Genomic DNA, 23,775 nt, shown 5'->3' on the forward strand with positions numbered 1-23,775 from the left:
GAAAGAGTCAGAAGAAAAATGCAAATAATTCAAAAGATACAAAATGAAGGCCAATTGAAAGGTTGCTTGGAATTGGCCATTCCATAACATACTAGCAGTTAACTTAAATATAAACCATTGTTTAAGCCAATGGCACACGTAATATTTTCTCTGACTGTGTGTGCCACAGGCTCATTGTAAAATTAGGGGGGTTACTTACTAAATTCCGAATGCGAAAATCACGAAAACTTCATGATTTTTTTTAATAAAATCTGACTTTTAAAAAATCACAAATTTTACGGAATTTATTAAACCCTGAGGATGGGAAAGTACGAAATCAGAAAATCCGGCATCTCAGACCTGTCGAGGTTGCAAATAAGTCAATGGGAGAAGTCACAATGATTTTTTGATGTGCGCTGGGTTTCGCGCAATACCCCGACGTTTTCAGGCAAAAATATGATTTTTCCAGTGACAAAAAATCTGTGAAAAATCTGAAAAAAACTTGAAAATCTTATTTTTTTACCCGCAAAGCAAATTTTCGGGAAAATTTAATATTAAATAAGCATAAAAAACCCAAGTGGATTTGATTGGAGTTTGTTGAGATAAATTCTGACTTTGATAAATAACCCCCTAGGTGTAATGCTTTTGTTGCTAAGTATGAAAGTTGCATATAATATGAGCATGACAATGAGAATGACAGACACTGTTGTTAAAGTATCAGACCAGAGAGGGGCAGCTGAGGCTTTTCCCTGCATGACCAGCACTTGTTGTTAATGGAAGGTTCACTTGTGCACAACAGCTGATCCACTAAATGTCAATGTAGGTCTAACAGCCCTTGCTGTGTCCATGGTGTCAGCTTACAGCACTTGCGCCTGTTAGTTGGGACAGTCGTCTGCTGGAGATTCCACAAATATCTCCTGAGTTAAAAAAGGAAAAGCTTTTGAGTTATCTCACCACACTCCGGTCGTATCGACTGAGCAAGAGTGTTGGAAAGTCTCAGCTCCCAGAGAGCTGACATCTTTCCAAAGAAACATGATTTCATAGTCATTGACGTGCTCTTTTTTTTATAGTGTGTTTTTGTAGATTAGCTGATTTTTTTTTTCATTTGTATATTATGTTGTGGGACTGAAAAATTCAAGGGGTAAAAGTGCCCCTATGGACCACATATCATGTCTAACGGCTACCGAACTTTGTCACAGCACCTCAATGACTTGAAAAAGGAGAACTTCAGCCTCAAGCTGCGAATCTATTTCCTGGAGGATCGAATCCAGCAGAAGTATGAAGACAGCAGCGAGGATGTCTACAAAAGGGTAAGTCCATCAATACTTCTGTCTGTGGGAGCATCTTGGGCTTATTTACTTACACAACTGCAATGCACAAAAGGCAAGAAAAGATGCAAATGTCATGATTTTGTACCCATAATGCAGCATTATTTCCCATAACTCTCTCAATGAGCACCTGTAGGATGCGGTATATCTTCTGCATCAGCATTGGTAAGAAGTGCAAGTTAGGTGCTTTGCAGACCTCAATATGGGTGCAAATGATATAATTGTCATGTGATGAGATTGGAGGCTCCATAGACTTTGTTAACATGCAATTCATAATGTGCCATTCAGTTACATGTGTAGATGCAACACACCAAGGAAGCCCTGTAAGTGACATTTACTCAGGGCTCCATTGTCTCCATATACTTTCTCAATGTACTTTCACTTTATGCAGAAGAGAAGCTGCAGCAGTGTTTTCCACATTATTTTGCACTTTGCTATAACATTAGGACATAATACAGAGGGGCTCTTATATAAACGTTGTGCATTATAGAATGGGTCGCACAGTGATACGGTTATATTTATAAAGCTGGATAAAAGTGTGCAAACAGAATTACACGGCCAATGTCCATAAGAGCTTTTTTTAAATATGCAAAATCAGCAATTGGAAATATTTATGCACCCATTCTGCATTTGATATACGCCACAACTTTGGTGGCGGAGAAAATATTCGCTAAACAGTTTTGCAAATTGTGAATTTAAATGGCTGTCAACACTATTTTCATGCACAACAACCTCGCACAGTGGCCGCACTCATGCAAAGACTCGTCTCATTTGTGAGCCATTTGCAAATATTTGTGTGCAACGTGAGTTTGCTGCGCAAACTTTATAAATGACCCCCAGGAAATGTCAAGAGGACCACAAGCTTTGCCAGGTCAGGTGTACATATGTGTACACGCAGGGCCGGATTTCTAGTTCATGTTCTTGCGAGATCATTTTTTCCTATGGAAACCTCATACCTCCCAACCGTCCCATTTTAAGCGGGGCGGTCCCGCTTTTGACAACTCAATCTGCAATCCCAGCTTATTACTGAAATGCCCCAACTTTCTTTTTCATCTCCTGCACTGAAAAAAAAACAAAGTTTCTAACTTAATTGGCTTTTGGCAGAGAGCCCATGACAGCCACCAGATGCACTAAGATACTTTTGTAACAATTTTGAGATAACCAAATAAATAATTATAACAATTAAGATAAAAATGTCTCTTGGGAGAACTTAAGCTGGCCATAGTCGCAAAGATCCGATTGTACGAATGCTCTATTCGTACGATTTTCGGACCGTGTGTGGAGAGTCCTGACATTTTTCGTCCCATGGAGATCGGTCGTTTGGTCGATCGGACAGGTTAAAAGATTTCTGTCGGCTGCTGATAATATCTCTGCATATATTGTCGATCGTACGATTTTCAGTGGGAGACTGTCACCAACTTTGTCGGACATAAAGAACTTGGTGCAAAAGTGATTCAACCAACTGTAAAATTCTCCTGCAAGGCCAATGTTCCCTTTATTGGAACAAACAACTGAGTAATTGTCAATGCAAGTGTGGCTGGACTTCATACCACCTCTAAACCTTTACCCTAGGCTGTTGTCTTTGTTACCTTCCTACATTTATAAATGGGTCACAGAGTTCAATTTGTGGTCCCTGAGCAATTCTTTTCAACAACCTTGTGTGTCAATTTTTTCCCATCCCTTTAGATTGTAAGCTCTTGCACACAGTGCATTTAAACATACTACCCTACCCTGTAAACCTTATTTAATGATTTATTTCATGTGCCACAATATGTTATGATATTACTATAAAGTGTGACAAATGTATAAATATATTTAAATATAAAGAAAATAATTGTTACAATAACATCCTCAAATTATGGTTTCAATCGACTTTGGAGTGGAAGTCAAGTTTTGATTTTCGACAGTCTGGTGTAATTCCTTATAATTAAAGGGACTGTTCACCTTTGAGTTAACGATTAGTATGATTGGTTTTAATTTTTTATTATTTGTGGTTTATTGTTTAAAAAATAAGGCCAATTGAAAAGTTGCTTAGAATTGACCATTCTATAACATCTTAAAAGTTAAATGTTTGAAAAATCTTTTGATGAAATGGAAATGAGAAACAGAATTTTTTAAAACACCAAAAGAAGAAAATTGCACAAAAATTTTGTTTATTCAGGTTGTGGTGAGTTACTGCATTTATGCAGATTCATACCGTTATTCGTAAATAAGCCCTAATCATATCAGGAGGTTCCAAAAAAGACTCTCTCTATTACTTCACTCTGGCAAAACAAGTGCTCTTGCTGCATATTCTCTACTAATAATGGTACTGCTTTAACACTTTTGGGAGCAAATCCAGGCCTATTGTTCATTTGTTTTCAAGACTCTCCCCCCCATCCATAAAGTCACTTTATTGTGGTGTGTCTCCCTCCACATTTAACTAAGAGAGCGTGCCATGGCCATGAGATCATCTTGTTTGGCACTATCATGAGAAAGCCAAGTCATATCTGCATGGGGTAATCTGTTTAGAGCAGGACATGTTGTTCTCTTCTGCTATTTTTATTATATTCCTTTTTAGTGCTGGTGATCAGGACAGGACAACAGAATCAAAATGTTTCCATTGGGAGGCCATACAATTGTAAAAATTAGAACTCAGGGTCATTTATCAATACTGGGCAAATTTGCCCATGGGCAGTAACCCATGGCAACCAATCAGATAGCTGCATTCATTGTCCTACTTGCAGCTTGCTTAAAAAAGCTAATCACTGATTGGTTGCTATAGGTAACTGCCCAAGGGCAAATTTGCCCAGTGTTGATAAATGAGCCCCGTGTCATATTAACCAGTACTAAATATTGGCTCCTGATATCCCAAACCCATTGTGCTATAGTGATTACCTTAGTTACCAAAGTGCCTGCCCTTATCCAGTATTGGTGCATGATATGGACATTGTTATAAAAAACTTGCTAATAAATGCTATAAAAGGTTGTAACTCATTAGCAGGTTCAAACTAGGGATGCACCGAATCCACTATTTTGGATTTGGCCAAACCCACGAATCCTTCACAAAAGATTCGACCGAATACCAAACCAAATCTGAATCCTGATTTGCATATGCAAATTAAGGGTAGGAGGGGAAAACATTTTTACTTCCTTGTTTTGTGACAAAAAGTCACGTAATCTCCCTCTCTGCCCCTAATTTGCATATGCAAATTAGGATTCTGAATCCTGCTGAAAAAGGGCAAATCCCAAACCGAATCCTGGTTTCAGTGCCTCCCTAATTCAAACTGGTACCGGGGATTTAATGCAGAACTCTTAATAATAATAATAGAAGCCAATGTTCTTCCTCTTTCACTAACAATAGAAGCTGAATCCGTGACAGAGAGGAATACTAGAAGGGTATAATGAGGTACAGGCTACATTTTTGGAAATAGTTCTCACTTGTGAGTGTGGGTGACTGTCTGGCTGAGACTGGTACATATCCTGGTAATTACTACCAGCGGTATTTTTGTTGATGAGTTATCCTTGTTACATGATGTGGATTTGTTAGACTGCAAATAACTGCCTGTGAAATCTATAAACACTCCTGGGGTATTTGTTTTCCTGCTAATATAAAAAGGTCCTTAGCAGGCCTTATTGAACCTTGCCTAAAAACCTGTCCTGAGATAGGTGAGATTAAGTCCCTGCTCACAAATATTTATTTATAGCGAGAGACTAGACCTCAGTTTAGAGACAATTGATCTTCATTGATATTAAGAGATTAAAACCATAGGCTGTGGTGCGGCTGTCAGGGATGCTGGGATTTATTATTTTATAACAGCTCGGTAGAAATCAGATCTATTGTACAAGCCGGTGCCCTGGGCCCAGCATGATTTGTAGACACAGGGAGCCCCAAACATAGATATAAATTGATTTCAAATTCTGGTGGCATACGTTTATTTAGTATTCTTCATATGTGCTCTTCATTATTGCACTGGTCCCGCTGGTAATTTGAAGCAACTCTGACTCTGGGCCCTACATGCCTGCTGCTTTCCCACTGCAAGAAAGAAATCATGACTATCATGGTCCTTTAAGGAAGATAGTGACATTCTTCCCAACCTACATCTATTGTTGCTAATAGTCAGGCACACTTGGCAATGCTGAGTTGAGTGTTTCTAGGCAGGCATAGTATCCAGTTTTTTCCATATTGTTTAAAGTATATAGTATATAAATATATATTGCAGTATGGTTTTATAAAATGCATTCTAATGCACCTATGTGAAATGGGAGCATAATTTGCACACAATCTGGTCTGAAATATAGAGGGCTATTCTCTTTACAAGGAATCATAAGTGTAGCTGCTTAGTGTATGGCATTTTACCACCTACTCCTTAAATAAATCCACCTACATAGAAGCAAGTACAACAATATATCACTCCATAGTGTTTAGTGTGTGCACATAAAGCACAAGCACATATTGGTCTTAAAGGTACACCTAATAATTGCTTTACTTTTGCACTTTGATTTCAAAGCTGTCATTTTTTATATTGATTTCATTGAGACGTGAGCATATAACAGCATGTTTGTGCCGAGTTAAAGTACATAATATGTAATTCTGAGCCTCAGTTATGTGCATCTGTGCCATGTCCCTTCTCTATAGTCAGCACCTTCCCAGTTGCTCATACAGAGCTCACATTCCAGATTATGGATTTCTACAGCAGCTGTCATATACTAATTCCTCTAAACCTGCCAGGGAGGATCTGTTGGTGGAAATTTCTACAGAACCTGCACAGTTGCAACTCAGTCATTAGCACCATCAAGCCCTGTAACAGATACCTATCATATTCTTCTTATGGGGTTGAAATGCAGACCAGTTTATTGCACTCTTATATCAAGCAATTTAAACAGAGGCACAAATGACACTTAAAGATATATGTACAGGTATGGGACCTGTTATCCAGAATGCTGGGATTTTTTGGACAAGGGGTCATTCTGTAATTTGCTTCTCTATGGAATTTTTAAAAGAGTATTTATCAGTGGGTGAAATTTCACTCTTTGATAAATATGCCTTTAAAAATCCCATATAAATGAATGGAGAGTGGCAGAATTTCACTCTAGTGGACTGTGGTGATCTCTAACTTCACTCCTTGATAAATATACCCCTATAAGTCTACTAAAAAATCATTTAAACATTGATTTAAATCAATAGGATTGTTTTGCCCCAATGAGGATTCATTATATTGTAGCTGTTGATCAAGTACAAGGTACTGTATTATTATTATTATTATTATTATTATTATTATTAAAGAGAAGGAAGAAATAATTTTTAGAATTTTAAATTATTACATTAAATTGGAGTCTATGGCAGATGGCCTACCCGTAAGTCCAAGCTTTCTGGATAATGGGTTTCCGAGTAATGAATGACATACCTGTATGTATATACCTGTACTTGTAGATGCTTGCCATTTGGTAATATCATTGAAGGCCAAAACATCCCATATATATATATATATAAAGAAAACAACATAGGGCTAGCTAGTTGACAATGTATGCTGCCTTCCATAAAAATGATCTGTAGAGATCTCTGCATCAGATACTTCTGATTTCTAAAGGAAGCTGCTTTTCCTTATGGGTTAACTGCTGTTTCAAGTACTGTAGCTCCAGTTCTGTGGATGAGAAGCAGAGTGTCAGTACTGACCAAGGTCAGAAATAATCTTCAGACTCTGTCTGTCTCATCAAGTAAAATCTCAGGGTACCACTTCCCTCCGTGAGACGGATACTTTCTCCCACCCATATCTTTTTTATCAGTAAAGTGCAAAGTTTTGATATAAGATTTGGAGGCCTCCTTCCAGCTTATTGGGCCAAACAGTTACAGGTAAATTGAATATTAAAAGCTTTGTGGCGTAGATTGACAGCATGGTCAATTAGGTACAGTAAACTTCTGAAACAAATAGTCAGAGAAGTGCATTTTCTATTGTCTTGTTCCAAAAATAAAAAATCATGCTTTTCCAATTGCTGCTTTCTCAAAAACTTCCTACAACCATTCAATGCAAAACATGGGCATACTTTAACAGAAGCAGTGCCAAGAACTTGTAAAATTTTATGTGTACTTTAAATTCTGTTATTTTTTGCAGAGTACGGAAAATACAGTTCAGAGCTGTAGGCGTTTTATCAGAGACGTCATGAACACAGCTTCTTTGTGTAGTTTTTATTGTTTCATTTTAAACCCCAGGTTTCAATCAGCTGAATGCTATTTATCAAGGTTGTGAATTGATTTTGTCATTAACGAATATTAAAGTCAATGCGACTAGGATTCAACTTGCTGACAGTTTATAGTTCCCATCTGCATTACTGTGGCCTCATTTGCCCGGCTTTACTGTGCTCTGTGTTTTGGGGTGCATTATAAAAGAAGGCATATGTTTTACTTGGGGTATTAGCAGTATATTAACTTTCTCTTGCCTTTTTCTTGCTGCGTGTTGGAGCTTTATTAATCATATTACCATTGTGTACTGTAATGCTGAGGGTTCCAAAGCCTCTTCATGCAATGCAGTTACCATTTGTAGGCAGGGCCGCCATTAGAAATCACGGGGCCCCATACAACGAAATTAAAAGACTACACAGACATCAGCGCTAAAAAAGTAACCCCCCACACATATTGATGGTCAGAGCCCCCTTATAAGGTTAAAAAAAACAAAAACATTGGCGCCAGGGCCCCCATAAAAGTTTTTTTTAAAAAAGCATTGGTGCCAGGGCCCCCTTACAATTGGGGCCCCAAAAATAATTTTTTTAAAAAACATTGGCGCCAGGGCCCCCTTACAAGTTAAAAAAAATTGGGGTCGCAAAAATTATATTTTAAAAAAACCTTTGCGCCAGGGCCCCCCTTACAAGTTAAAAAAAATCGGGGCCCCGAAAATAATTTTTTAAAAAAACATCGGTGCCAGGGCCTTCTTACAAGTTAAAAAAAATTGGGGCCCCAAAAATTATTTTTTAAAAAAACCTTTGTGCCAGTGCCCCCTTTACAAGTAAAAAAAAATTGGGGCCCCAAAAGTAATTTTTTTTTAAAAAAAATGGTGCCAGGGCCCCCCTTACAAGTTAAAAAAATTGGTGGCAGGGGCCTATAGATTATTAAAATAAAACATTGGTGGCCAGGGGATTAAAAAAAACAAAAAACCCACATAGGTGTCAATAGAATTGAACTCGTGGCTTCAGGACTTCAATTATATATGTTTTCGTGACTTTGTTTCTTTTCGCCGCTTCAGGACTTCAGTGTCGGCTCCTTTCGTGACTTTGTTTCCACCGGTTCAGGACTTCAGTTTCGGCTCCTTTCATGACTTTGTTTCTTTTCGCCGCTTCAGGACTTCAGTGTGGGCTCCTTTCGTGACTTCGAGTCTTTCCGCCACTTAGGACTTCGTATGTTCGGCACTTCCGCATTCGGCTGTTCGGGACTTCGCAAGTAGAGGCACAGCTGCGGAGCGGTCAAGGGGGGCAAGGCTCTTCGAAAAGTGCAGCACTGCCGGGCCCCCTTTCAGCCCCGGGACACTTGTCCCCTTCTCCTCCCCTGATTGCGGCCCTGTTTGTAGTGACCACTTCACTCATGGGATCTCCTATGCATTTGGTTTCTTTGGACTATGTTAGACATGTTTGGGGAGAGGGCAAGGTTAAATAAGGTGGTTGAAGCACACACAATATTGTCTATTTATAAATTAGCCAATAAATGATATCTGGTTACCGCAATGAAACCCATTTTTCTGAAGTATGTCTAACATGGTAGCGTTCTCTAGAACTTGCATTATATCACTCTGCATGTCTCATTTAGATGGGACTTGTAGCAAAAGATTTGTATAGTTAATACATTTAAACAGTGAGTGGTGGTATGCTGAGTTGTCAATATGGGATATAATTTAGATAAGGAACCGTAGAAAAATGTAACATCCATCTGACTATTGGGGGTAAGACTTTAGAGTGATTGCATTTTGGATTGCTGATTTTATTCTTGCAGACGTGGCCTCTATCATTTCTTTGAAATGTCACTTTTCATTAAAGCAAACGTGGCTGTAGGGCATGTAGCCCCTGTAAAGCTTGCAGTGTGCATTGTGGTTTTAGGCATCAATAGTAATGTGAAAATGCTGTGTGTAAAATGCCTGTAAACCTCAAATAAATCAATGTAGGTGTGGAATCAGAATACTTGGATGATAAGTATGAGTTTTATGGAAATATCCAAATCTTTTTTAAAAAAAAGAGCAATTTGGATTATTCTGTGCATTATGATAGCCAGATATTCCTATACATTCTCTAGCGTTTCTTCTCTTAACAAATATTTTTTGTGGTGAATTTACACATGTGGTATATTAATGGGGATCTCGAAAATGTAAATTTAATATAAGCATCATCATATTGAAATAAGAAACTTTCTAAATATATAACAATTAAAAGTTCTGTACCATTCCTTGAAAAATGAAATTTATTTTTACTGTTTCCCTCTCAGCATCTGTCTCTCTATATTCTCTCTTCATGCAGGTAACAGGTGTCAGATGTTTATTGACAGTAAGATCTATTATATATTTTAGAGGGGCTCCCTCTCCTAGCAGATGTGTTAGAGCTCACTCAAATAACGGATTCCAGCACAAATCAAAGTCTATACAAAAGATGGCTTGGCACAAATCCTGCATGAAGAGGGACAGGATTTCTGGTTAGCTCTAGAGTGAGTTCTAATTTATCTTTCAGGAAAAGGGAGCATCCCCCCAAAGCAATATTAGACCTAACTGTCAATCAAAATCAGACTCCCAACTCCTGCATGAAGTGAGAATGAAGAGAGATAGATGCTGAGAGGGGAATAATGAAGAGTAACCTGATTATTTCAGAAACAGCACAGAAATATTAATTGATTACATAAAGAAAGTTTCTTATTTCAGTATGAAGAAGCTTATATTACATTTTCATGATAGTTCCCCTTTAAGGGTTTCAGCCAATGCTTTAATGTGCACAGTTAATTAATCCACTTGACATAGAAATAAAAACCCATGCAAGAATATAAAAGAGAACTTGGAGTCCCTGCCTGATGTCTATGGCAAATCACCCCTATTAAAGAGGAACTATCACAAAAATGAAAATATAATATAAGCACACTGAAATAAGACGTTTTCTACATATAATCAATTAAAAATTCGGTACCGTTTCTGAAATAAACAAATTTATCTTCACTGTTTCTCTCTCAGCATATGTTTCTTTTCATTCTCTCTTCATGCAGGAGTTGCAGGAACCATACAGCAGCTCTTCTGGCATTTGCCAGAACCCACAGATTGCCAGTCCGGACCTGGGTGTCAGATAGTGACAGTTAGATCCAATATATATTATAGGGGGGTTCCTTTTGCCTAGAAGATGTATTAGAGCTCACTCTATTCAAATCACCAGACATCATGTCTCTCTACATGCAGGATTTGTGCAAAAGACAGTTATTTTGTTAGATTTTGTTTGTACTGGAATCAGTTATTTGAGTGAGCTCTAATGTATCTGCTAGGAAAGGAAGCTATATTGATATATAAGATATATTGGATCATTTATCTGACACCCAACTCCTGCATGAAGAGAGAATGAAGAGAAACAGATGCTGAGAGACAGATAGTGAGGATAAATTTGATTATTGCAGAAACAGTGCAGAATATTTAATTGATTATATTAAGAATGTTTCTCTTTTCAGTATGATGAATCTTTTTCTCATTTTCGCGCTGGTTCCCCTTTAAGTACTCAGCATTGCAGACAGTTCTGGAGTTACTAATTCTCAGTAAATCTAATTGTTAATGAGGGGACATAGCTCAAGGTTACAGAGCTCAAGATCAGTTTTATGTGTCGATGTACATATACTGTACATTCTGCTCCCCCACACTGACTTTGTCAAGCCTCCAACAAGATAAAATCACAATGTATGATTTATATTGCTAAAACTCTCTGTATTGCAATAGTCTATATATTTTAATTGTGTCTTGGCCCTTGCAGGGTCCCCTACATTTTACTCCCCAACAGCTGCAGGGTCTGCTAACCATATTGTTATACCTTTGGCCCGAGAAGTAAAACAATTTTAAAAATAGATGATTGAAACTGATCAGTGGATATATATCTTAACAGTTCACACCAACTGTACCAGGATAAGATTACCATTTTATTGCCAACATATTAAACCTTACAAATGGCCTGGGATTACTGAGAAGCTAAAAATAGTTGAATCACTGTGTAGCTGGCAGTGTTATAAGATGCAAACTCCCTCTGCAACAGGTAGACCTTCAATATGTTCATCGAAAGTCAAATAACTGGATCTTGTAGTCTATTAATAATACACAATAATGGGGCCATATGCCAAGCTTCAAGGTAACCATGTCCATATTGTTCTTAGTGGCCAGTTTTCTGTACATATTAATTATTGTGTAACACTATTATCAACAGGCCATGTTAGCTACACTGGGGTAGGAATAAAATCAGCAAGTTCCTTATTTCACAATGATACTCCATCAGTCCCACCTCCTTGGCTTAGTGCAGATGAGTGACACAAAATACTGATACTGGTGTTCTTTACAGATCTTGCACTTATGTGTGAATGCAAACCCTACAGATACAGCTTACAGTTATACAGGTATGGGATTCGTAAGCCGGAAACCCGTTATCCAGAAATCTCTGAATTACAAAAGGGCTGTAGACACCATTTTATCCAAATAATATTTTTTTCATAAATAACTCCTTATTTATCTGTAATAAAACAGTACATTGTACATTATCCAAACTAAGATATTATTAATCCTTATCGGGAGCAGAACTAGCCTATTGGGTTTATTTAATAAAAAGTGAATTTATCTCATCTTTTTATTAAACCAAGCTTGACCAAACTCTCATCCACGATTTTATCAATAAAATAACTTTAAAAAGTCGGGTCAGGAAGACTTGAAAAAACTCGAATCATACAAATCTTTCAGATTTGACGCCTGAATCCCTTGATTTTTTGGGGGTTTTTGGCGAAAAACCCTGAATTTTTCAGATTAGTGAACAGAAGCAGCGCAGATCTCAATAACTTCAAATTGTAAGATCGGCATCAGCCATAGATTTTTACATGACCGTAGCAGGATTTTCAAATTCGGATTTTTAGCAGCTTCACGGTATAACGAATCTCAAAAAATTCTAAGATTTTTTTCCCCTAAAAATTTTTGGTTTTGCCCGCAAAACCTCGACCAGAAAAAATGGAGGTTTTAATAAATAACCACCTTAATGTTTACATGATTTTCTAGTAGACTTAAGGTATGAAGATCCAATTTATGGAATTACTTTCAAGCCACGCTCTGTTTTCATGGTGAAGTTAGGTGTGTCCAGTGATGAAATTCAGGACTACAGAGTATATGAGATTGCACACTTAAGGGTCGAATTGAAAATTTTATTTCAAATGTTTTAATTTTTTTTATGGTCAAAACTATCAAATTCAACTAAGGAATTATCCAAACTCGATTTGAGGTCTTTTAAAAATTTGAATTAGATTTTAGAGATTTATCATACTCTTTAGGAGTACTTTAGGAATTAGAATTCAACCTAAAACCTGCCAAATTACTGTAATAGGAGAGGTGCAGTGACCAATTTGGAGATGTTTGCAGCCTTCCTGATATTCGAGTTAGTTTCGGATCGAATTTGGTTGAATTCAAATTGAATTCGATTTGAGTTTTTGGGTCGGTAAAATTAGTCCGAGTTTGAAATATTCAAATCTTTTTAATACATTTCACCCAATCGCATTTCGAATAAAATTGAATTCATGTGAGTTAAAAAAAACTCTGGCGAAAGGAGTAACGTAATGGAAGATTTGCACTTTAGTGAATTTGGGGAGTAACTATTGTTCGCCTGAGCGAAAATGCTCCTGGAAAAAGGGTGCAAAACTTCGTTATCGATTTACTCTTTCGCTAGTGAATTGTCCTGTTAGTAAATTGGCAATGTCCCTATAGATTGGATATCTGGTGACTTTAGTAAATCTGCACCCAAGGCTTATTGATGTCCTGTGCAGCCTGTGCATGGTCACACCAAAAAGTTCTGAATTGGTAGCAGCATTTTAGCAAATGTGTGATCCTTCTGCACCAGCTAGACTCAGGGCGTGACAGTGATGAACATACTGACAGCTGCTCCCATATCTATACAGTGAGTGACAAGGGTGCAGACAGGAGCCCTTATGTGCAGCCAGTAAGAAGGCAGAGTGGGGGTTCCATACCCTGGGCCAGATATAATTAGCACTGTTACTGAGGAGAAGCTGCAGTTAGTATTTCCTTCATTGCACGTCCCATATTTAAAGGGAACATGATTAGGCTCCCGGCTTCTGATAAAAATGATGAGAAATGTCATGACTGTGAACCTCAAGCTTTCGTTGAACTACAATCGCCTTCTTTCTCTGTAGAAAGGGGTTGTTGAAAATTATAGTTCATCAGTCATTAGAGGGCAACAATCCAGACATTAATGGTGTAAGCAGTGTACAATATCTTACTTATTAGACAGTATTAAAGTATATCATTGCTCTTGTACAAGGAATAATTTATCTTTAAGACTTTATTAGGCTAGGGGGGTCAGGGAAGGTATCGTCTATATGTGCCTTGTGTAATTTTGTTGCTCCTGATTTATCCTTGGGACATATGAACCAAGGGTACAAAGCTAGGGGGGAATACAAATACTGCTAACCAGAATCTATATATAAATTGAGTAACAGATTTATATTGATGGACATACATCTTTATTTCAGTATCAGATACATGTCACTGTGTTAACACATGTCATGGTTCAGTTGGCTTTAAGTATTGTACAGTTGATTCTCTCCTTTTACCTCCAAGACAGTAATAGGGGTTTATGTCCTAATTATTTTGTAAGCTATGCGTTTACTGATTGTAACAGCTTTGGGGGACCTATGCAGGTGGCATTCGTGAACTACAAAATGCATACATTTTAGTACAAGTAGACTGTGATTCTATACCCCGCCATAAGCACTGCAAAACCACAGGTTTCAATGTTTCATGGTTAATGATTAGCTTAACATCTAAGTCTCACAGCAACATGCAACATTTAAGTTACTGCATCAGAAAAGAAATGCATCAAGATCCCACTGGTGATGGGATTATCTATATATTATATATATGTCTGTAAGAGGCACAAATGTTCTAAAATGTGAATATATAACAGTCTAGAGCAATAAGAAGAGTGAGTGAAACAGCAGCTACTTGTACTGTGCTGGCAGTGCTTATTGCTTTCACTATACTGTATTAGAATAATAAGAGCAGTGAACTGAGGTTAATAGATGCATCTGCTGGACTGGCTGCTGGCCTGCCGGAGAACAAATGGCAGATCTTCTCTTACGTCTGTCACTTCTGCGAGCTGTGAATACCTAGATAACATGAGATTTTAATATTGTAATATATGTGCCTTTCTTCAGTGTTCTTAATTTTGAAAATGTTTCAATTAGGGGGTTATTTATCAAAATTCATTTTTTTCTGATTTTTTAAGAAAAAAAAGTCCAAACTAGAATCCACAATTTGACTTTATTTATGATTGAGATTGAAAAAACACTATAAAGTTGGTTAAAAAATATTAAAAACTGTGAATTTTTGCGAAAAACCCCAAATTGAAATGCTAGAATTTCTTGTGAAATTTCTGTTTTGGACTTTTAGCAGCCTCAGGGTATAATAAATCACCAAATATTTGAGGGTTTTTTTCCATTAAATATTTGTATCTGATAGTAAAAGAAACTCGAATTTTTCAAGTTTTGGCATTTGGACTTTAATAAATAGCCCCCATAATTTTATTTTTGCAGAGCTTAATTCAGGCATGGGATCTGTTATACAGAAAGTATCCCATAGACTTAATTTTATCAAAATAATCCAAATTTTAAAAAATTTCCTTTTTCTCTGTAATAATAAAACAGTGCATTGTACATTATCCAAACTAAGATATGCCATCTTTATTGGAAGCAAAACCAGCCAACTGGGTTGATTTTCTAAAAGACTTAATGTATGAAGATCCGTTATCCAGAAAACCCCAGTTCTCGAGCATTCTGTATAACAGGTCCCATACTTGTATATATTTCCTGTTAAATTCGCTATACAAGACCAGATTTGGTCAGGCAGTTTGGATAATTTTGGCCATTCTCCCAAGCATCTTGGCATGTATGACAAGTCACTGGGTGGTTTTGACAGATTATCCTGCAATCCTAATGGACTGCGCATTATCTGTCCAATTTATCTAATTGTTCACATAATCAAACTGAATGACAGGAACACTTGAAAAGCTGGTCACTTCTATGATTGACTGTATTCATCCATTCAGTGATGGCATATAGGTCAGCTTGTGTATCGCTGTGGCTGTATCTCTTTCCGTCTTCCCAAAGTGAAGCACTCATTCTGATTTATGGCTATCTCTAGAACAGGGTGTTCTGTTTCAGTGGTCATGTATCAAGACCCATAGTACATTACTGTAGCTTAAAGCTGGCCATAGACGCAAAGATCCGATCGTACGAATCAACGTACGATCGGACTTTCCCGTCTCCCGACCCTCCACTAACCATAAAGATCAAAGTCTTACCATTCCGATCAAATAAAGTAGTAAAAGAACAGATCAGCCAATGTACTACCTCTGACAGCAATCGTACGATAGTTATGTCTGACAAAGCTAGTGACAGTCTCCCTCTGAAAATCGTACGATCGGCAATACTGTAAATGCAGAGATATTATCGGCAGGCAACAGAAATTTTCTAACCTGTCTGATTGACCAAACGACCAATCTCCGCCGGAACGAAAATGTCGGGACTCTCCACACACGGTCCAAAAATCGTACGAATCCACGGTTCGTGCGATCGGATCTTTGCGTCTATGGCCAGCTTTAGGTGTATTTTTGCAGGCTGAGAGAAGCAGATCTGGTGAGTGGCCCTGTTCCCTTGATTTGAATCTGATCAGCCTGTATGCACTGTTCAGCCCAAATTAGGGATGCACCGAATCCAGGATTCGGTTTGGGATTCGGCCAGGATTCTGCCTTTTGCAGCAGGATTCCGATTAGGCCGAGTCCTTCTGCCCGACCGAACCGAATCCTAATTTGCATATGCAAATTAGGAGTGGGGAGGTAAATCACATGACTTTTTGTCACAAAACAAGGAAGTACATTTTTTCCCCCTTCCCACCCCTAATTTGCATATGCATATGCAAATTAGGGTTCAGATTTGGCCGAATCTTTCACAAAGGATTCGGGGGTTCGGCCGAATCCAAAATAGTGGATTCGGTGCAGCCCTAGCCCAAATACACTAAAGGAGGCACCTCTGGTCTAACCTCAGCTCTGCTGTGTGTGAGTGTACACAGGCTGATCAAATTCAAATCAATGGAGCAGTGGAAGGGACCAGATCTGCTTCTCTAAGCCTGCAAAAAATATGCAGGCTGACAGAGCCTTCAGCCTGACTGCCCATAGCCTATAGCTGCCTTCATTATGGAGTTGAAATAATTCATTATGGAGTTGAAATAATCAACGGAAGACAAAATCAAACCACGATAGTTAGGCAATGTGGCACAGTGGCACATGGAGCTATTGTGGTGGGTGGCTTCAATCTCTGTGCATTCCTCAGTAAATTGTGGATAAGTGTTAATAAGAGCATGTTTGTGTGCGTTTGTATTAGGCGCCACTTTGATCACAGCACAACATTGTCAGCACTTGGGATGCACAGAATACAGAATCTGGTTCAAGATTTGGCAGGGATTGAATCTTTTTAGCAGGATTCAGATATGTCAGAAACCAAGTGCCTGTCCGATCCCAATCATACAACTTTTTATCACACAAACAAGGAAATTGTGATTTCATTTTTCACATGCTGCACACATGGTTCCTTTTAACTCTTCCTTAGCCTATTAGCATATGGAATTCGGTTTGGGATTCCAAATCATTGTTGAAAGATTCGGGATTCATCAGAGACACAAAATATTGGATTCAGAGTATCCCTAGTCAGCACCAACAGTTGTCAATACTACAGCTTGTTCTCAGTGTTTTCATCTACCCCATAATAGAATAAAGAAATTGATTTTCAGTAATTGTCCATGCAGAAAATAGTACTTTCCCTGTATTCATATTTATAAAAAATGAATAAGTAATAAAAAAGTGGATACAGAGGGAACCTAATTAGAGCAAGCATTAGAACTAGCTTTAAACTGGTGGGCAACCTTATAGATGTTACAACTGTTAGCAGCCAAGTGCTAGCCGCTGTTGGAGTGAGTGTTTTAAAGCCTCATTTACAACTTCAAGTGCAAGCGCAATTGCACTAAAATGAACCCAAATATTGTCCTTATTGATGCCATTCATTAAGGCACTTTTGTGTTCAAACTTTCTCTACACACGTCCGTGCAGCTGCAATTGTGCTGGATGTCTGGGGGGAAATGTTGCCCTATTGGGTAAACAGCATGCCGAAAACTGAATTTTGCACACTGCAAAAAAAAGAGTATTGAAATAAGAAAGCTTTCCAGCTTCTCAAGTTCTGCTGCCAAGTTGTTTTATTAACAGTAAATTTCTTTTTATCCACAGAATATTGAACTTAAGGTGGAGGTTGAGAGTCTAAAGCGAGAACTTCAAGAGAAGCAGCATTTTCTGGATAAATCCTGGTGTGTATAAAGGCTCTTGCACTCTAGTATCGCTGCCACCTGGCAAAAGCATTTCTTGTTATGGCCAGTAAAAATGATTCTTTAATCCAGTGATATTAAATGGGAATTAACTTTGGAGATCAACTGAATGATTGGTCATGGCGAAATCTCAAAGTTAACCTTTCAAATGACAATTCAGATCAGCTCTAACATTAGGTAACATTTTGCACACAATATTTTTGCATTTTGTAAGTGCTGCATCCATAAACAATTTGAAGCTGAAGCAATCTGGTATGGTATATGTGTAATCGGATTCGGACAAGAAAGCACGAGTTGTTTGAGTATCACAGCTCAGTGCCACTGGGTTATCTGGTGTACCCAAGGTCTAAAAATATTGTATTGGCATCCTCTCAAATGACAGCATTACGGGAGAGAAGAGGGGAAGCCCAGCATGGAAATGAGTTAGGAGAGAAACACATGAGTTGATATTTAGAAGGATCAGATGGCTTACTGGGAGAATATCTGCCAAACTTCTGCTATGATGTTTAACCCTATTTGGCCCATAAACAAATGTTCAAATTAACAATTTTTCTTAAAATCTGTTGCTCAGTGGCATAATCAAAAGTGAGCAAGAGAAACATATTATAGGTTACCCCCACCTGCTCAAACCTTAGGTAAATTGTCAGATCAGATGTAAGTGCAGGGAAGCTGTTCTATAGTACACACCTATTATGACTGTGTATTGGTTTAGCACCCAGATGGGCTTTGTTTATTCTAAGGCCCCAAAGCATTGCATTCTGTCTCAGATTTTTTTCCCTTGGCAAATATATGGCATTTGCTGTACCAGAATAGCTAGTCTTCAACTAAACAGCGCTTAGTAGCAACAGTTCATCAGTGTATGCTAAATAACTGTACAACTGGCCAAACTCCATTATCTCTGCCTAGTTGTGCTTATTAATATGGGTCTGCTTTTTGATACATTAGTCGAGATACATTGCTCAAACTAGTGTTCAGTTGCAACAGCTGCTCACTTACCAGCTTTAGTAAACCTGAGGCAGCATTATTTCTAAGAACGGAATATTCTGTAGCTGCTGCTGGTGAGCATTGTATCAATTAATGTATCAAACTGTAACTGTAACTCAGATCTGCCCTCCTGCAATTTAAAAAGTCATCATTTGTGGTGTACTGTTCTTCTAAGGGGCTGATTTATCAGTGTTTGAATTAGAATTTTTACAACGATTCAAGTGTTTGTTTGCACTAAAACGTACAATTTCAAGTTTTCAAAACTGTAAATTTAAAGATTTATTAAGTGCGAAAAAGTCAAATGTAAACATTCAGCAGCTGGCATATTCATATAGAAATCAATGGGAGATGTCCCAAAAATGTTTTACTGTATTTAATTTTTTTAAATTTTTTGAGAGTTGGTAGACCCCAATGAATTAAATTAAATTAAATTTTTTTCATAAATAAGCACACATTTGTGTTTGGTAAGTTTTCAAGCTGATTAAAATTAAAAAAAAAAAACAACATTCACAAATTAAAATGTTGATAAATAAGCCTGCTTTTTTTTACATTTCAATGTTTCAAAAATAGGACTGATGGTCACATATAGGTGATATTTTTCTTTTGAAGTCTATGGAAAATAACCCGTCTGAGGAAGGTAGTTTGCCAGCTCATACTTAAATGTATGAATATAATAAATCAAAGCATGTGTTGTGTTTTCACAGTTCCCCATGCCATAATATTTGGTTAAAGAAGAAGGAAAATTATAGTCACTGTGGGGGTACCAATTTGTTAGACACTACCCCAGTGAATAAAACCATACCTAGTGAATATGACTTTCCTTCTCCTTTAAAGGACAATAAGTACAGTAACAAAGCCACCTAAATATTATATTTCCCTATAGGAAGAGCGGCTCTTGAGTAATGTAACAGTATAAATAGCTTATCTGCAGTTGTCTAGTGGAAAGCTTCATGCCATCAGGTTGTTTTCCCAGAAGAAGGAATGTTAAGCCTTATTAAATGTTGTGTCAACTATAAAGGGCTAGGTGGTCGCAAGTGCTCTGCTATTTATAGTTTTGATTAGATCATGAAGCTGTGGGAATTGAGGATGCTATGTTCCTGCCTGCACTCAAATCTATTTCTCCATTAAATAATGCTAATCAAATTATCAGAGAGAAGTGCTAAGTGATAGCTCCTGATCATAGTAAAATGTCATCAACATATTTATGTGGCTCACAAAAGCATGGAGTTTTGATAATAATAAATGAGTCTTCTTAGCATCATAAGCAGTCAACAACAGCTCACACTAAGGGGCTGATTCACTATGGGTCGAATATCGAGGGTTAATTAACCCTCGATATTCGACTAGGAATTAAAATCCTTCGACTTCGAATATCGAAGGAATTAGCGCAAATACTGCGATCGTACGATCTAAGGATTATTCCTTCGATCGAACGATTAAATCCTTCGAATCGAACAATTCGAAGGATTTAAATCCAACGATCGAAGGAATATCCTTCAATCAAAAAAACTTAGGAAAGCCTATGGGGACCTTCCCCATAGGCTAACATTGACTTCGGTAGCTTTTAGCTGCCGAAGTAGGGAGTCGAAGTACTTCGACTATCGAATGGTCGAATAGCCGAACGATTTTTAGTTAGTCGTAGTCGAAGGTCGAAGTAGCCCAAAAAAATACTTCGAAATTCGAAGTTTTTTTACTTCGAATCCTTCACTCGAATTTAGTGAATCGGCCCCTAAGATCATTAAGAATGATAAAAGACATGAATTTTAATGTTTGTCATTGATAAAAATAAAATGCACTCATGCACACAATTCTCCCTTTGATACTGAATATTGGAGCCTGTGCCCATTTATCAGTAAAGGTATTTTTAAGTCCATCTATGGAGGATGTTGGTCAGGCAGAAAGTGAATGCTGAGAAGCTTGCACCCAGGCAAACCAAACTCATTTGATAAACTACTTTTGCGTTGTGGTCAGGGTATGGGTACAGTGTATAGTAATGCCTGCTGCATTGTATCTTTCTAAGGGCTGCTGCTGAAAACTTGACCAGCTACAATGAAGCCGAGTTGCGGCGGCAGTATGAGCAGAAGCAAGAGGAGACTGAGCAAGTCCAGGAACTTCTGGAGAACAAGATCCAGCTTCTTCAAGAGGTGAGATGATCGTTTTAGATTCCAATGGCACTGTTTCCCATCTTTGAGGTCCAATATTTGGTTAGGGCTCCTTTGGCTTATAACAGTGCTTATAACTTTGCACTTTCAGCCTCGGTTCCATGAGTATCTAGGGCAGAAAGCAAGTATTCACCCCAAATCTTAATATAACTTAACTTTGTTAAATTGTTGGCAGCAGGGTCGGACTGGGGGGGGCCCGGGCCCATAGGCGCCGCTCTCAATGTTTTTGCTGCGACCGCCCAACAAAGGGAGGTTGCAGCAGGAAGAAGCCACGGATCTGGGCCGACCCTGGTTGGCAGTAGCAATCAGGCATACACTGCAAATCTTTCCTTAAAGGAAAACTAAAGTCTAAAGTAGAATAAGGCTATAAATGCTATATTTTGTATACTAAACATAAACATGAACTTACTACACCAGAAGCCTAATTAAACAAATGATTTATGCTTTCAAAGTTGGCAACAGGGGGTCACCATCTTGTAACTTTGTTAAACATCTTTGCAAGACCAAGACTGTGCACATGCTCAGTGTGGTCTGGGCTGCTGTTGGGAGGCTATTGTCATAAATCATTAAAACAGCACAAGTCAAATGATATCTGCCAGAAGCCGATACAGCAAGACTAATTAATAATAAGAATATGCAGACTGCACTGGGTCCTGTGTTGTCATATAATCAAATTTTATGGCTTTTGTATTGTTTAATACAAACTTAATCCAGAAGCAGCGGCTGCAGCAAATAATCCTCCAAATAGAATCCCAGTTTATCTGTTTAGATCTGGCTTCATGATCTTTGTCCCCGCAGCTGGAGTTGGAAACAGAGGATGGAAAGGCAAAAATAAAATCCCATTTTTACTTATTAAGTATTAACTGAAAAAAAAACCTATCCCCAATAACAAATCTGTACCATTTTATAAGAAACCTGACTATATGCAGTAAAATTCCCTCTTTATTTACTTGCTCTGACTGCTGCGGATACGAATCTCTACATGGTCACTGGCTGCTCTACAGGGTAACAAACAAAGCTGCTCAAGTTCTGGGAAGGTGTGGGGGGTCCCCCTGCTATTTTAAGGTATGATCCTTTCCAGAGCAGTTATCCACAGCAGTCAGAGCAAGTAAATGAAGGTGGATACAGTCAGGTTTCTTATAAAAACTGTGCACATTTTTTAATTAAATTATATCGGAGATAGGCTTCTTTTTCATTAAAGAAAGTAATGAAACCCAGTTGTGGTAATGGATATATCTATATATATATATCTCTATATATATATATATATATATATATATATATATATATATATATATATATATATATATATATATATATATATATATATATATAATATCAAAACAGGGAGGTTGTGGGAGCACTCTAAAGGCTTTAAAGTATATATATATATAAGTATAATAAATGCTATTGCATATGTACCCAAATAGGGGTTATTTTGTTACAAAGTATGACCATACCCCCCCTTTAACTAGTGGTGTTCCTATGCTTTTAAAATTGGGCGTTTGTTTTGGGAATATCTCTCCTTTAAAAGCCTGATTCCTGGCTGGGGAGGATTTAGCCCTCAGTGAAAAAACAGCGTTCAATGGACATTGATTACAGGTAATGCTAAAATGCACATAAAAAATAAAACAAGTTAGGGACCGCCATTCGGGGTTTACCTTGACGTGGTATGGTGGCTTATCAATTTTATGATCATAACTTTGTAACAAAATAACCCCTATTTGGGTACATATGCAATAGCATTTATTATACTTATATATATATACTTTAAAGCCTTTAGAGTGCTCCCACAACCCCCCTGTTTTGATATTGTGTATATATATATATATATTTATTTTTTAATTATTTATTTTTTTACTAACTCCAGGAAGCCAGACTTGCAAAAAATGAGGCAGATCGGATGTCAGCCTTGGTCGAGGCTGAGAAGCAGAAATGTCTGGAGTTAAGAAGTACCATCAAAGAATTCACTATGGAGATGCAAGAAGCCAGAGTACTGCAGAAGAATTACTGCACCACACTGACTGAGAAGGACAGGTAGATATGAACTTACTTCTTACTGACACATCTATCAATCAATGAGTAACTTACAGTTCTGCAAATTGAATGGGTAGAACAATACAGGAATCAAATGCAAAAACCATATCATAGGGAAAAGGCTTGAAAAAATGAGAGACAGGGAGGTTAGTTTATTGAAAGCAGGTGTCACTGTCATCAGCCTCAATCACAAAGAAATTTTAAGTATCTGTTTTTAAACACAAAATAGACTTTTCATTTTATAATGTGGTTTGGATGACTTGCCTAATACTTCTTTGGTGCTTGCAATAGAATTACAGGCCACTTGCAACTGACTTTATTGTCCCTTTGTAGGATGATCCAGCAGCTGACGCTATTGCTCGACAGCAAAGATTCCCTAATAAACCAACTTAAAGAGGAAAATAACACCCTAATGAATCAGCAGAACACAAGCCTACAGCAGGACGTACAGGACCTGAAAGCATCTTTGCAGCATAAGGACTGTGAAGTTAAGGTAAGCATGGGAGTCTCAGGCAGGGATGGATAAAACAGATTTAGACAACAAAGTGTGAAATGTGACAGCATGTTGGGGGGGAGAAGAGAACTTGCTAGACAGAATTTGGATAAAATCGTAGTTATATCTACATGAAATTCGTTATGTGCCAATTAACTGGCAATACACTGAAGCCTCAATTATAT

The 23,775-nt window shown here is 37.8% G+C and overlaps 1 protein-coding gene across 2 annotated transcripts in view; it reads left to right on the forward strand.

The window, feature by feature from the left end:
- Window positions 1–23,775, forward strand: part of LOC108713553 (myomegalin) — a 102,998-nt gene that overhangs the window by 26,067 nt on the left and 53,156 nt on the right. For both annotated transcript variants that reach the window (XM_041590680.1, XM_041590682.1), the window contains exons 4-8: window positions 1,179–1,289; window positions 17,820–17,896; window positions 20,919–21,042; window positions 22,931–23,097; window positions 23,431–23,590. In XM_041590680.1, the coding sequence (XP_041446614.1) occupies window positions 1,179–1,289; window positions 17,820–17,896; window positions 20,919–21,042; window positions 22,931–23,097; window positions 23,431–23,590 (639 nt within the window). The remainder of the gene's footprint in view (window positions 1–1,178; window positions 1,290–17,819; window positions 17,897–20,918; window positions 21,043–22,930; window positions 23,098–23,430; window positions 23,591–23,775) is intronic.

The sequence above is a fragment of the Xenopus laevis genome, chromosome 4L, assembly GCF_017654675.1.
Source record: "Xenopus laevis strain J_2021 chromosome 4L, Xenopus_laevis_v10.1, whole genome shotgun sequence".
Lineage (NCBI taxonomy): Eukaryota > Metazoa > Chordata > Amphibia > Anura > Pipidae > Xenopus > Xenopus laevis.